General features: G+C 25.3%; 1 protein-coding gene across 6 annotated transcripts in view; it reads left to right on the forward strand.

Moving 5' to 3' along the window:
* Positions 1-4,601: 4,601 nt before the first annotated feature.
* LOC113555859 overlaps positions 4,602-13,295 on the forward strand; it is a 53,267-nt gene continuing 44,573 nt past the window's right edge. The window contains exons 1-4 of one of the 6 annotated variants that reach the window (XM_026960431.1): positions 4,666-5,166; positions 8,368-8,440; positions 11,177-11,289; positions 11,538-11,642. In XM_026960431.1, the coding sequence (XP_026816232.1) occupies positions 11,258-11,289; positions 11,538-11,642 (137 nt within the window). In that variant the 5' untranslated portion in view covers positions 4,666-5,166; positions 8,368-8,440; positions 11,177-11,257. The other 5 variants (XM_026960429.1, XM_026960430.1, XM_026960433.1 and 2 more) reach the window with 5 other exon arrangements.

A 13,295-nucleotide genomic window follows, 5' to 3' on the forward strand; every position in this document is an offset into this window, starting at 1 on the left:
ATAATTTATTATTCGTTTATTTTATTCCATATTCAAACACCCACAGGGAAAATATTACATAATGTATAATATACAATTATAATAGTAATTTAGAACAACACGTTTTGACTTATTTTTACCCAAGAATAAATCAAACTAATATTTAAAAATATATTTAGTGCAATAATTTGCTACACGATTAATTGGGTATTGGGAAAGAAATGTTTAGTGCGAGGCGTAACATAAAATTAAAACCTACGATGAAATCGAATATTTTTATAGTGGTAGTACATTTAAACTGATTCGTATGAGTAATTTAAAGCAATCAATATATTTCTATTTAAAATTGTTTAAAAAAAATTTACATCAATTTAAATCTTTTTATATATCAATGTGAAATACAACACTGACATCAGTAAGTGGCCTGTCAACCAAGTTAAATATTTAACATTTTAATTAGTAGGAATCATAACTATAATATTAATATATTGCTCTAGTTCGTTTTTTTATTAGCTCATACCAATTTTACCATAATATATATACATAATAAACAATTTGTAGATTTATACATACAACCGCGAGTTAATTAACCTCGTTATTACCTCATACCCACTCATTTAAAAATATATTTAAACAATTTCTAAACTAAAATTCAGTATTTAGGTAATTACTAATTCATACTTATAATTTATAAGTATAATAAATAATAACATATTTTCACGATTTGAATGAGCGTATAATTGGTTTAGTCAATATTGGTAACATATCGTGGGTGTACCATGCAGCCGTAAAGTATAAGTAGTGACGTTATTTTAAATGCATTATACCTATTGGCCATTGCTACAACTTTTATTTTTATAATCTTGACCGTGCCATAATTCAATAAGTTATTTTTATTAATATATATTAACAATTATTTTAAAATCTGTACAACGACCATTTGCCATCAAAATCGAAAGTTAAATTTTTAATTTATAATCAAACCCTATAATCCAAAATTTTAATATAGGTAACCATGATTAGTACCAGTCATGTAAAGTATTTGATAATATGAATTTTTTTAAAGTATTTTTTTTTTAAATATTTTGAATAATCGTATTTAAAAACCATAAAATCAGTTTTATTAATTATTTTTCACAATAATTTGACAAAAATATTTAAAATTAAAAAAATTCCACATCCTATTTTATAAGGGTTCTGTATTAGAATTTTTTAAGTAAACGAAAATGTAATAATTTTATCAATATCAGTTAAAATATATATGTGAATAAAATATGTGGGCATATGTATTTACCTCTAAATAGTTAGACATGTTATAGTATTTGTAAAACTGTTAAAATCTATGATAATATACCTATAAATACCTACAATATACATAAATATAGTATATACTATATAATGTGTAACATTTAAAAAAATACTTGTATTTGTAAAATACATTATAATAGTTTTATAATAGTATTTTAAAAATATTTTTAATACTTTTTTATTCGAATACTAGTATTAATATTTTAATAATTTTCTAAAAAGTATTTTTAACAATAGTGTTTAGTACCAATGTAACTGTATAAATGACTATTTTTATGGTTAAATGTTTAAAGATTTATATATTCTTGAAAATCAAAAACAATTTTAGGTATTTTCAAACTTATACTAGACATAAGTATAACTTATTAAGTATTAGAATTTTGAAATATAGTTCTTCGCATTTTTGTAGTAAAAAAAATATAAATTTCTAAACGATATACCATATAAATAATTATGTGAATAATTATTATTAATTAGGAATACGACAAAAATATTCTTAGCACGATAATTATCAGAGGTGAAATTTTACGAAAAATAAATCCTAAATCTTTCAATAGTTTACATATCATAACCACTAACATTTCATAGATGTCCTAAATTAAAAGAGTTAAGTTATTATTACTATAGAGTTAAAAAAAAATACTCGTATTTTAAACTACTATAGCAGTATTAGAAGTTATGATAATAGTACAATATAATCTAGTCTTCTAGTGTTAAAATACATTACAATAGCGAAAAACATTCAACTGTTCAGCCAACTAGATGAAGCTTAATAACAACTTAATAGCTAACTCATATAAAAATTATTTTACAATGTTTAGCTCCATTTTCAACGTAAGAAAATGGCATCAACCTTCAATAACTTCAATATCTTGAAATAGTTTGTGGTAGGAAAACGAATCTTGTTGATAATTTTAGGGAGAGATTTACAAAAAAATAAAACCTAATTTTCGATTTTATTATTTTGCTTCATTTTAATTACTGCAAATAACCGTATGTATAAATACTTACAGATATATTCTCCAAATATTTACATAAACATTTTCTATAATAGGTGTATGGTATAATTTTCAAAATATTTTAACATTTTTGTCATGGTAACTAATTTAAAAAAAAAAAATATGATGTAAAATATATATTAATATAATATATTGTTTTATGTTATAATTTGTAATACAGTACTAGCTGTTATTAAAATATTTAAATATGAATCAATACTACAGACACTGTAGGTAACGTGAAACAGTCGGTTTGTCATCAAAAAAACTTAAAACTAAACATTTTGAAAATTACATTGTGTAAAATAAATTATAAAGTTTGTTGCAGTAAAAAGTTTGAAGTTCCTACGACTTTATCCCTTTTAATTTCTAAGAAAAAAATGTATTACAAAATAAGATTGAGTTTCAAAAAATTAAAAAGGGGAGGTTACAAAATAATTTTTATTTCAATGGAAAGATAGTAAATGTAGCATTGCTGGAAGGCAACTTAAAACGAGACGGTAAAATAATTACAAATATGCAGAAGCACGATCTCCGGATTTCTATATAATTCAATTTCCACAGTTTTGTGAAGACATCTTATACGTAATGAGAGTCGTTTAAAAAGTTTAAAAACCGGTATTATGATAATAGCCGTATAGAAAGGATTAAAAACATGCACTCAAAAACACAGCTGATAGTATAGGTATCTATATTATCCACGGAACTCGATACCGCGATCGGTTATAGACTTATAGCTAGAAAAAGAAATTATTTAAATATTGTATAGTTCATTAAATTTAAGTAAGAATATTTATTATCTACTATACCTACTACTATAGTACTATTATACATAAATAATGGTTAAAATGATATACAGTTGTTTCGATTTTATGTACCTGGTACATAGATAAAAGTATTTGTATGTGGTATGTCGTATATATTTATTATTTACTATATAAATATTTTAATAAGTAGTTGAATTATTTAAATAAATAATTAGTATTTTTAATAATATAGTTGTAGGTGTTATAAAATTGTAACTATAATAATAAATTTAACTATTCTGCTAAAGTAATTCAGACTAATTTTACAGCTATTAAGCTATCCGATCAGTGGAAATAAACTTAAAATATTATGATATAATGTTCACAAATAAACGTTGGTGTTAATATTGTTATAATAATATATTCTAACATATAATACTAATCAGCTGTCACAATCATTGTAACAGTTGTGTTTTACCATGTCATCGTATGCGCGTGTGCTGATCCAGCCATATACGAGACATCGGCAGATTCAACAGACAACAATAATTGGACTATAGTCTTATTCACTTGTCGTGCTTTAAAACTAAAACGAACGATATTTTAAATCAAATCAAACGAGGAATTTTCTGTAAATCGTAAGTTATTAACTCTCCTAAAAAATGAAGTAATTGTATGGTGTTGGTAATTGAAAAAAAAAAGCTTTTAGAAAAAACATATTCAAAATCTAAATTAAGGAAACCATGTATATCTGTATAGGTATATAGTGAGTTACTAAAGTTTTAGAAGTTGCGAATATCACAAAATACGCGTGTTGAGCAATTTAATATAATATAACTCGTTTATAAAATGTTAACACGTATTTACAGGCGTGTAAGAAATTGTTTAAGCTCTTAATAACGCAGAGAAGTAGTATTGTGCAAACAGAGCCTCCGCTGCTGTCGGTTAAATATGGAAATAAAAAGCTCTTAATAATATAACCGATCATATAGATACACAGTCCTAGTTTCGAGCTGAGCTTGAACATTTGATTTTACGTTTGTTCCTGCGGGTATCTAAGCAATACTATCATAATATCTCCCTCCGTGCAACAATTCTGAAAGCGTCCAACGCAACAACGTTCGATACTTACCGGTATGTGTGTGTATTAATTTTTGACGTTGGAACTGCGGACGAAGAGGATATGGAAAAAAAAAATAAAACAAAAAAAATCGTGCAAAAATACGGTTGTGTCGCAGATGCGCGGGGAGCGACGTCCCGCGGCGCGCGCACGCACACGCACAGCTGTTGACTTTTCTCGGGTCTAATTAATTGTTATAGACAATAATAATAATAATAACAATAATAAGTAATACCGTACGTGTGTTTACAATAATTATACAAAATAATATACTACGAGTGTTGTACGTGTTCATAACATACGTCGTTCGCCCGTATCGACGCGCAGCACGTCAGCGGTGAAAAGAAGAAGGGCTTCGGCGGACTTTTTATTTTGTTTAATTATTATTATTATTATTATTATTATTATTTCGTCGGCGGCGCGTCGCGTGCAGCTGCTGCCAGTAGTCCACAGGTACGCAACGCGTTCGGGCCACTGGCTGTCTGTGCATGTGCGCGAGCGCGATAGTGAGTCTACCTATTATATTTATTATTATATTATTATTATTATTATTATTATTATTATTAATATTATTGATATTATTGTTATAATAATAGTATAATTACACGAAATCGTCGTATTCGTTTGTCGACGATGTTAAGTCACTCGTAAATATTACGCGATTTGGACAGGTAACTGTTTTGCGCTCGCACTATAGTGGAAAACGCATCGTTACAGTTATCATAATAATATCATATTATTATTATTATTACCAAACCGCCTATCATCGCTAGACGTGACCCGCGATTTCGGCACATAGACCGCGGTCCAAAGCGAACAAGCCGCTAGGTAAGCAGCGATACTTCAGCAATCGGCAATCGCTACGAACGCGGGGACGATCGCATTACATAAAACTGAACTATCGGAAAAATCGGAGGAGTTTCGAAGACTGCGCGTAAACAGGAGAACCTTCAGCAGGGAACTGACGGCGGCGGCGACAACGCGTTCTCGAGGCATCCCCGTCACGTCATATATGGTGAGCGAAAATGTAAAAAAAAAAAAAAAATCCAACAATTTTGACGTAAACGGCCGAAAACATTAGGTAGGCCCTATATAAGCTTTACATCTGTACGAAAGTCCAAAATAGATTACGATAACGAGTGGCCGACGACGGTCGGGGCTCGTATAAATGCGATGGTATGTCAGGAAACGAGTTTTTGCGTTTTTTATTTTTCCTTGCCCCGATTAAATTTTACGACGTTTGCTGGCGTAGTAAGTAGGCACTATAAAATATAAATTATATACACCTATATAATGCCCACTGTTAACCGTAAATTTATGATTTTTTTTTATTTTTCAAACCGGTAGGAAATCAAAGTGGAGCCCCAGTCGTGCGATCTTAAACTTACATAATATTATTATGTTGTGACGTTGTAATCGTTCACGATCAGTGTTTATTTAGTCCTCGAGTAGTGCAATATATATATATATCTTTTAAGTGTAACTACATTAAAGGTATGATATTATTATATATATACATATGTATAAAGGTTCAGTTTGATTCGCAGTTAGTAGCTTTCCGCAGAAAAATATTCACGGCGTGTATTATTCTTGGCGTATTTATTATTTTATTCGCTGAATAATGCGGTTATAAATCAAATAACGCATACATGCAGACAAGCGTCGCAGTTATCAAAGTATACGATTTATTTGCTATTATTATCGTGAGTAACTTTTTACATCCGGTTGTTGGCGGGTATACCTCTTTACGCGAAAAGTTCGTGCACTGTACTTATTATATGTATCTAGCTATATCAATTGTTGTACAAGAGTTTTTCCGACAAACTCGTTTTATAAAAACCATGTAATTTAATCACCATGATATTATATATTAATATTATAGTTTATATAAATAATCGTGATACTATTGTGAACTATCAAACCAAGTGGTGTTTTACTTACACCTATTGGCTATTAAAACCACCACTGAGTTATTTAATGAAAATTGAAAATAATAATATTATGTTCAGCTTGATCATTCTTGTACGAGTATATACACTTATACATCATATTGTACTTGTGCACTTGTGTAAAGTCTATTCGAATTCATAGAATGAAAAAAATATTTGCTATCAATACATATCACATTACTTAAGCGTCTGTAATTTGTAATTGTCTCTATATTGACGCTATTGCTATAAATTAAATAATAACATATCAATTTAATTTAATTTTGCAACAAAAATATTAGCCTCAATAGCCAATACCTTATAATAAAAACTATTAACTAACCGTTATCTGAAGAAAAAAGGAATTATAAACACGTTATCCGCTTTAATAATATCATTTAATTATTTCGATTAATGTAATACTAAACTATTATTACTAAAAATTACGTAAAATGAACATTGGTTATAGAGTACATGAAAATAATACAATTTTGGTTAAATTATACTTTTTTTATTGTGGTTCATTATATTTGTAGATTTTAGTAGCTCATTTTTAAAAAAAATTGGTATCAATAGATACATTGCATGTAAACAAAATAAAAGTAAACATTTATTACAAGTCTTAACTACCTATGTAATGTGTTTAATACTTTTCCAATACATATTACACAATATTGTCATGTACCTCTATAAATGATTCGTATTTTATTCATTTTATTATTAATTCGAATATTATCATCATGTAAAAAATATTATAAATTAAATTACTATGAACCAATTATCAAGACTATTTATTTTGATAAATTACTGTGTTATATACTATCAGATCACGTAACGGAATAATATTTAATATTATATCCCGAGAATACCTGTAAGAATTTATTATTTGTTAAGAAGTTGAATAGTATCCTTAATGAAGAATTCGATATTGAATGTCTTATAATATAAAATATATAATTAATAAATATATATCTCTATAGTATCCAATACATTTTTATAATGAAATTTCTTTTTCTATTTTTTTCTTTATTTTTATGTTTCTCTTATTATGTACCCAATTTATTTTTATTGATATGTTAATACCTAATTAAGTCAATTAATACTATTTTACTACTTACTAACCGAATTATTGAATGAATTCTTATATATTGTATTTAAACATTCACGGGCGTTTAAATAATTAAAATGAAAAATTAATTTATTTCCAATATTTTTATAAACTCGTGAAAGTACTATATTACTATGAGTAGTACCTAATTGATAACTATTTAATAAAAGTTCTGATTTCCAAATGAAATCAATAAATACTTAAAATTGAGAGTTTATAATGAAATCTTCTAACTGGGTGTACCCATATATTTACTCATGTTTTCATTCAGCGATTAATGAATTTTTGTTAGTAACCAACCCAACACGCACACGACGAACACCACTTGTTTATACATAGAAAATATGCAATAAATAAACATATACCTTTATAGGTACCATTTAAATATACCTATAGTGATTCCATTTGATAACGGACTCGTTACACCTATTACATAGTATGATTAATTATAGTTTTCAATAGATTTTTAATTAATGTAGACGTTTTTTTAAGTTTTAAACTAATGCAAAATATAGTTCAGTAGGTTGAAAATATTAATTTTGACACGATCTTTCAACATTTCAATACTTTGTAATAAATAGTTTTATAAAACAATAATCGCTATAACTTATTGTTCTAACTACTGCATGCAAACTATATACTATATATATATATATATATATATAAGTATAATAATTAAATTATTTTATATTTTGATGATGAAACTATAGAAGTAAATAATAATGACGATGTCGTTTTAGAAATACTTTAGCCTTGTCATACCTTACAAAATATAGCATTGGGTACTTGGAATACTAATTTAACATATACCATATCAATTGTTGTCATAGTCTTCCGGATTATAAATAGTTAATTATCTGGATATTAATATTTCACTCACAATCTCAAAATGTTATTGTGGAAAATAATAAATGAGCAGTACAATATATTATAATAATGTATAATATCACGACAAAATTAATGAGATGACAATACCCATAGATTTTAAATCAGTTATAATTTAATTTTACAATTTTTATTTTCCGCTAAACAATTATGCTCTCAACCCGTTTTATAGATTTGTTAAATTTAAAAACATGTTTGAAAAATCTATAAGTAAAATCGTATTATATTTAATTATTAATTGTATTAAATTTCGTTTGTCTTTTTTCCATCACTACTTCAATTGTTATTTTTTTAGGATATGGTTCATTTGTCAAAGTAATCACATAATATTTCATAGATATAATCTGAACATTGTTAACTGTCAAATGGTAAGATTTATATATCTATAAGTTTAAATAGTACCTACTCATTTTTTTCTGTCGATGTAAATTTCGTGTTATTTCAAATGCACATTAATATAATAATTACTAATAATAAGTGGACCCAAAACCCGTATTATGATATCGAGTTAAATACAAATGTACTCTATAGATGTAGGTATTTGAGATTTGAGCATAACTTAGCTTTACATTATACGAAACGAATACATTTACGAGAACATAAATTGAACGTTGTACATTTTATGCTTATAAAGTAATATTATTTAAAAATAAATTTGAAATTATTATATTCCACTTGAAAAATGATTGATTTAAATCGTCTAATTATATAGTATAATCGCATTAGTTCATTACGATTTAGGAATGCCATAGTATTTAAACCAAAAACCAACAATTAAAGAAAAAAAAAATTTCAGTCTAAAAATCATTTTACTATTCTTTCATGCACGATGTACCTATTGCACCTTTATTTACTTTATAGAGTATAATTTTCTAAATTTGTCACAGTTGAAATGTAAAATAAGTACTCACATATTTTATTTAATCAGGTAGGTGATAATCCTATAATGGAAAATGTGTTAACTTTATGAACCTAATATTTTTTATAATTAATTAAATACGTTCGTGATATTATTTTTAAATAATAGACGCAAGGAAGAGTATTATTATAATGGTATGTATACAAATACTTTAAAATTGTATATGTATTTAGTATATTTTATTAGTACAATGTATAATTTATATTTATGTATTTAATTCTAGGTAGCCAGATCTTTTTGAAATTTGTATTACGTGATTCGCTAACTTGGTTATCGTGGTTAGATTATATTATAAAACATAAAATAAAATTGTCAAGGTTCAGATCACCACACGTTTAATTAATTTATTATGTTTTTGTACATTGTTACGTAGGTATATTATGTTTTGTATGATAAAAACTTTTGGTACAGCATAATTAATTGTACCTACTGTATTTGAAATGGTTTGATTAGCATAATATTTTACATATACTCGTAATAATTTATTGTTCTATGGGTGATAGGTATCATGGAATTGATACACGATATATATATACATATTATATTTAAACAACTATCATAAAATAAGATTTCTTGCGCAATACGTAAAAACTTTTCACGGATTTATTTTTAATCGCATATATATAACATAAGGGGATTATAAGACTTACGTTGTTTGAAACTATAATAATATTTATGTATGTTTACACTAAACATATTTAGAGATCTTGAAAATTATATTTTTATGATAAATATAATAGGTTATTAAATTTATGATTTAATTTTACTAGTTCAACTTAAAGTTTTTTACGATACGACTAATTTTATGAATCTCAATAAGTCTCTAACAAATACTTTATTTATGTTCTCAATTTTCTTTATTTATTTTAGGTTTGATTGATAAAACTAAAATAGTCATGAGTTGTACAAAAACGTCAAAAACATGTATGAAAGAGTAATAAACTGTGATTAAACGTACATTATTTAAATTTTATTCACAACTCCAACACGTCAAAAAAAATACAAGAATCAAATGTATGACTTTCCATAATCTTTAAGTTTTTTTTTTGATTTTAGACAAAAGATAGCAGTGTATAATTATTGTTGATTTTGAAATAATGAAAAATTATCAGTTTTTAAACTAAATTTATTAGGTTATTATTGAAATTCCTTAGTTGTAGTACTTCCTCAGAATATGAGTTATTGAAATTTAAATGTTATTTTTAATGTTGCTTAAAGATATTAGCTGGATGACATTTCCACTTTTGCAGTTAATAACTAATAAAATAAATTAAAGCGTACCTGATTTTTACAAACATTAAAATAATTAATAACAAATATGGCCTAGTATAATATTTAATTACACACGAATGTAAATCATATAATACATTTTATAATTTAATATTTTAATATATAATATAATATATTATACAAAAATAAAAAAAATGTTCACCCTATTTAATTCTAAAATATTGTGTTTTAATATTTATATTTTTTACCCTTTATTAGGTACTAAAACCTGTATTTTGTTTTATTGTATGGTTAAATTCTTAAACTTAACGTCTAAAATCTTATTTCCACTAAATGATGATTATCCGCTCTTTATTTTTATTTTAACATCCTTAACTAATATTATAAATTTATAAGCATGTAAGATATTATATTATTGTAATATCTATAGTAATATACTGTGGTACTGTGTTAATAAAATGAGCTTACCTATTGATTAATTGTTTCACCATAAAAGTAGTTGAATATTAACATCATTATTTTTAATTTAATTTCATACAACAAATAAAATAAAATGAAAATATGTTTGTCAATACACAACATTTCAAGAATATTTTTCGTTGAAACATCTATTTGTACACAATTGATAAATGTATTGCTAATTAATGTTGTTGGTAACTACAGTATTGTTTATAACTAATAAGTGTTAAAAATATATTATAAAAATCGTTCAAATGTATACTGATTATCACACAAGTATAATTTCTAAACGATAACGCGAGTAATATGACTTATGAGCTTGCTATCAGTCCTTGAATTGGTATATATATATAATACTACCCAATTATAAATACGAATGAGACTATATTATAAAGATGACCTAAGACATTAGTAATAATTTAAAAACCATAATGTTCCTTTTGAATTCAGTCAAAATAAATAATTTACTAACTCAATTTTTTTTTATTCAATATAGGTATACGTTTGGAATGAGTTACTAATTTGGGAAATGCAAAATATGTATAAATATTCATTATAAAAAATACAGATACGAACCATGGTCAAACAGTGTTTGAAAAAAATTTTGAAGTAGGCATATCTATAACTTATACGTATTTTATTTTTAAATAATATTTCCAATTTCTTATATCGAAACTATACATTATATTATGAATCTGAGTTGTAATTAGAACCGTTAATCCGTGTCCACTACAGTCTATAGTAAAATAATACTTATTTCGTGATTAATATTCGAAGAATTTAATATTTAGAAAACAATTGAAAAAGAAGCTACGACCACTTAACTTTTTCAAACTAATTCTTTATTTTATGTGTAGAAAATTTAATATGCCCGGACAACTCTCTGTGTGGCCCGTATGCCTTTTCAGTGTCAATAAACCAGAAATTGGACGCATCAAGAGTTCTCATACTTCCTCAAAAAGGTATTTTTTTCAATTTTTGTCTACACTTCATTGTTTATGAAAAATAATATTTCTGTGTTCAGATAATATTTATTCTTGCTAATGCTTGAAATCGATTACAAAGTTTAATATTTTTTCGAACTTATATTTTAAATACCCGAAAAGTCAAATTTGAATAATGCTTTTTAACACAGCGTGCATGGTATTTAAATTGATCCAAATACTAAATTAATGCGATGATTAAGATATTTGTTTTTAACCGCTAAATTAAAAAAAATATATGACAACAAAATCATATACAGTTGTATATAATATAATACTAATTCTTTACTTTTAACCATATTAAAACATTTTAATTTTAGGACGTGTTTTGGTTAAATGTTTACTAATTATTTACCCATAAATTTGAACTAATTATCAAAAATTATTGCATATTTTATAAATCATTTAAATTTTACATTATGAAGTATAAAAATGAAAATGTTTATAATAAGTTCATTACTATACGTGTATAGGTAATGGTACTTTCAACAATTATAAAGTTAATTTTGAGTAAGTCTCTAGTTGGTAGTTATTAAACATTCATCGCATTTCGGATTATTTAATTTATTTTTTCATTAGATTTTTACTGATGCAATCAATTAGGTACATTTACACAGCAGTTAATGTTAATATATTCCAGAAACACGTGAATTAAATGTGATATTTATGAACATTAATTTATGTATATTTATTTATGTTTAGGTTCGTATGTATACGTATAATATACGTGTATATAAAATATTAAAATAAATAGATATTATATTTAACCTATACTCCCTTACCCGAGTCACAATTCACGCATATATTATAATCATTCTGATCATTGCTTTATGATATTTTTTCTTAATATTTTTTTTTATATTTTATAAACTTCCTGCTTGAAGCAAAACACGATTGCTGTGTAAAATGGTGAATACATTTAAGCTAAATTTGATAAAAAAAAAAATATATAAAATACTTATAAATATATATTGGGTATGCGCATTTTAACTTCTCTCTATAGTATAAATCTTTTTAAATTTGGTAATTTATACTCAGCTATAAGCTATAATGTAACTTAGTATCGTGATGAATATTGTGGATGCACTGCAGTTAACTTAAAGAACATATTACAAAACTGCAATAATCACACACCTTTTTGTATTAAAGCTTATTACCATCATACGTAAACCAAATATGTTTACTTAATAAATTATATATCCCTAACAAGTTATTGTTTCAGTTTGGTAATCAGTAATCACATATTTTCGAACATTTTAATATTAATTGTTTATTTTAAGAATTATAAAATATTATACATTATTTGATTAGGGTTAAGCTTTTATTTTTCACGATACAATTACAATTTATTATCATTTGTTCAGTTGATAATTAGTTTTATTTACTATATTATTATTTATTGAATACCAATTTATAGCTGGTATGGTATTATAACAAATAACAGACGTTAAAATATATGATGACGTATACCTTGTATAGTTGTATATAATGTATTTTAATATTATACTATAACAAAATTAATATTTTATTTACAACCAGATTGTCTCGATCTAGATAAAAATTGAAATAAACATTAATTTACTTTTGAATAATATATAGTTAATATCTGTACATTCGATCTAGTACCTACAG

Source organism: Rhopalosiphum maidis, chromosome 3, assembly GCF_003676215.2.
Source record: "Rhopalosiphum maidis isolate BTI-1 chromosome 3, ASM367621v3, whole genome shotgun sequence".
In the NCBI taxonomy this organism is placed as follows: Eukaryota; Metazoa; Arthropoda; class Insecta; order Hemiptera; family Aphididae; genus Rhopalosiphum; species Rhopalosiphum maidis.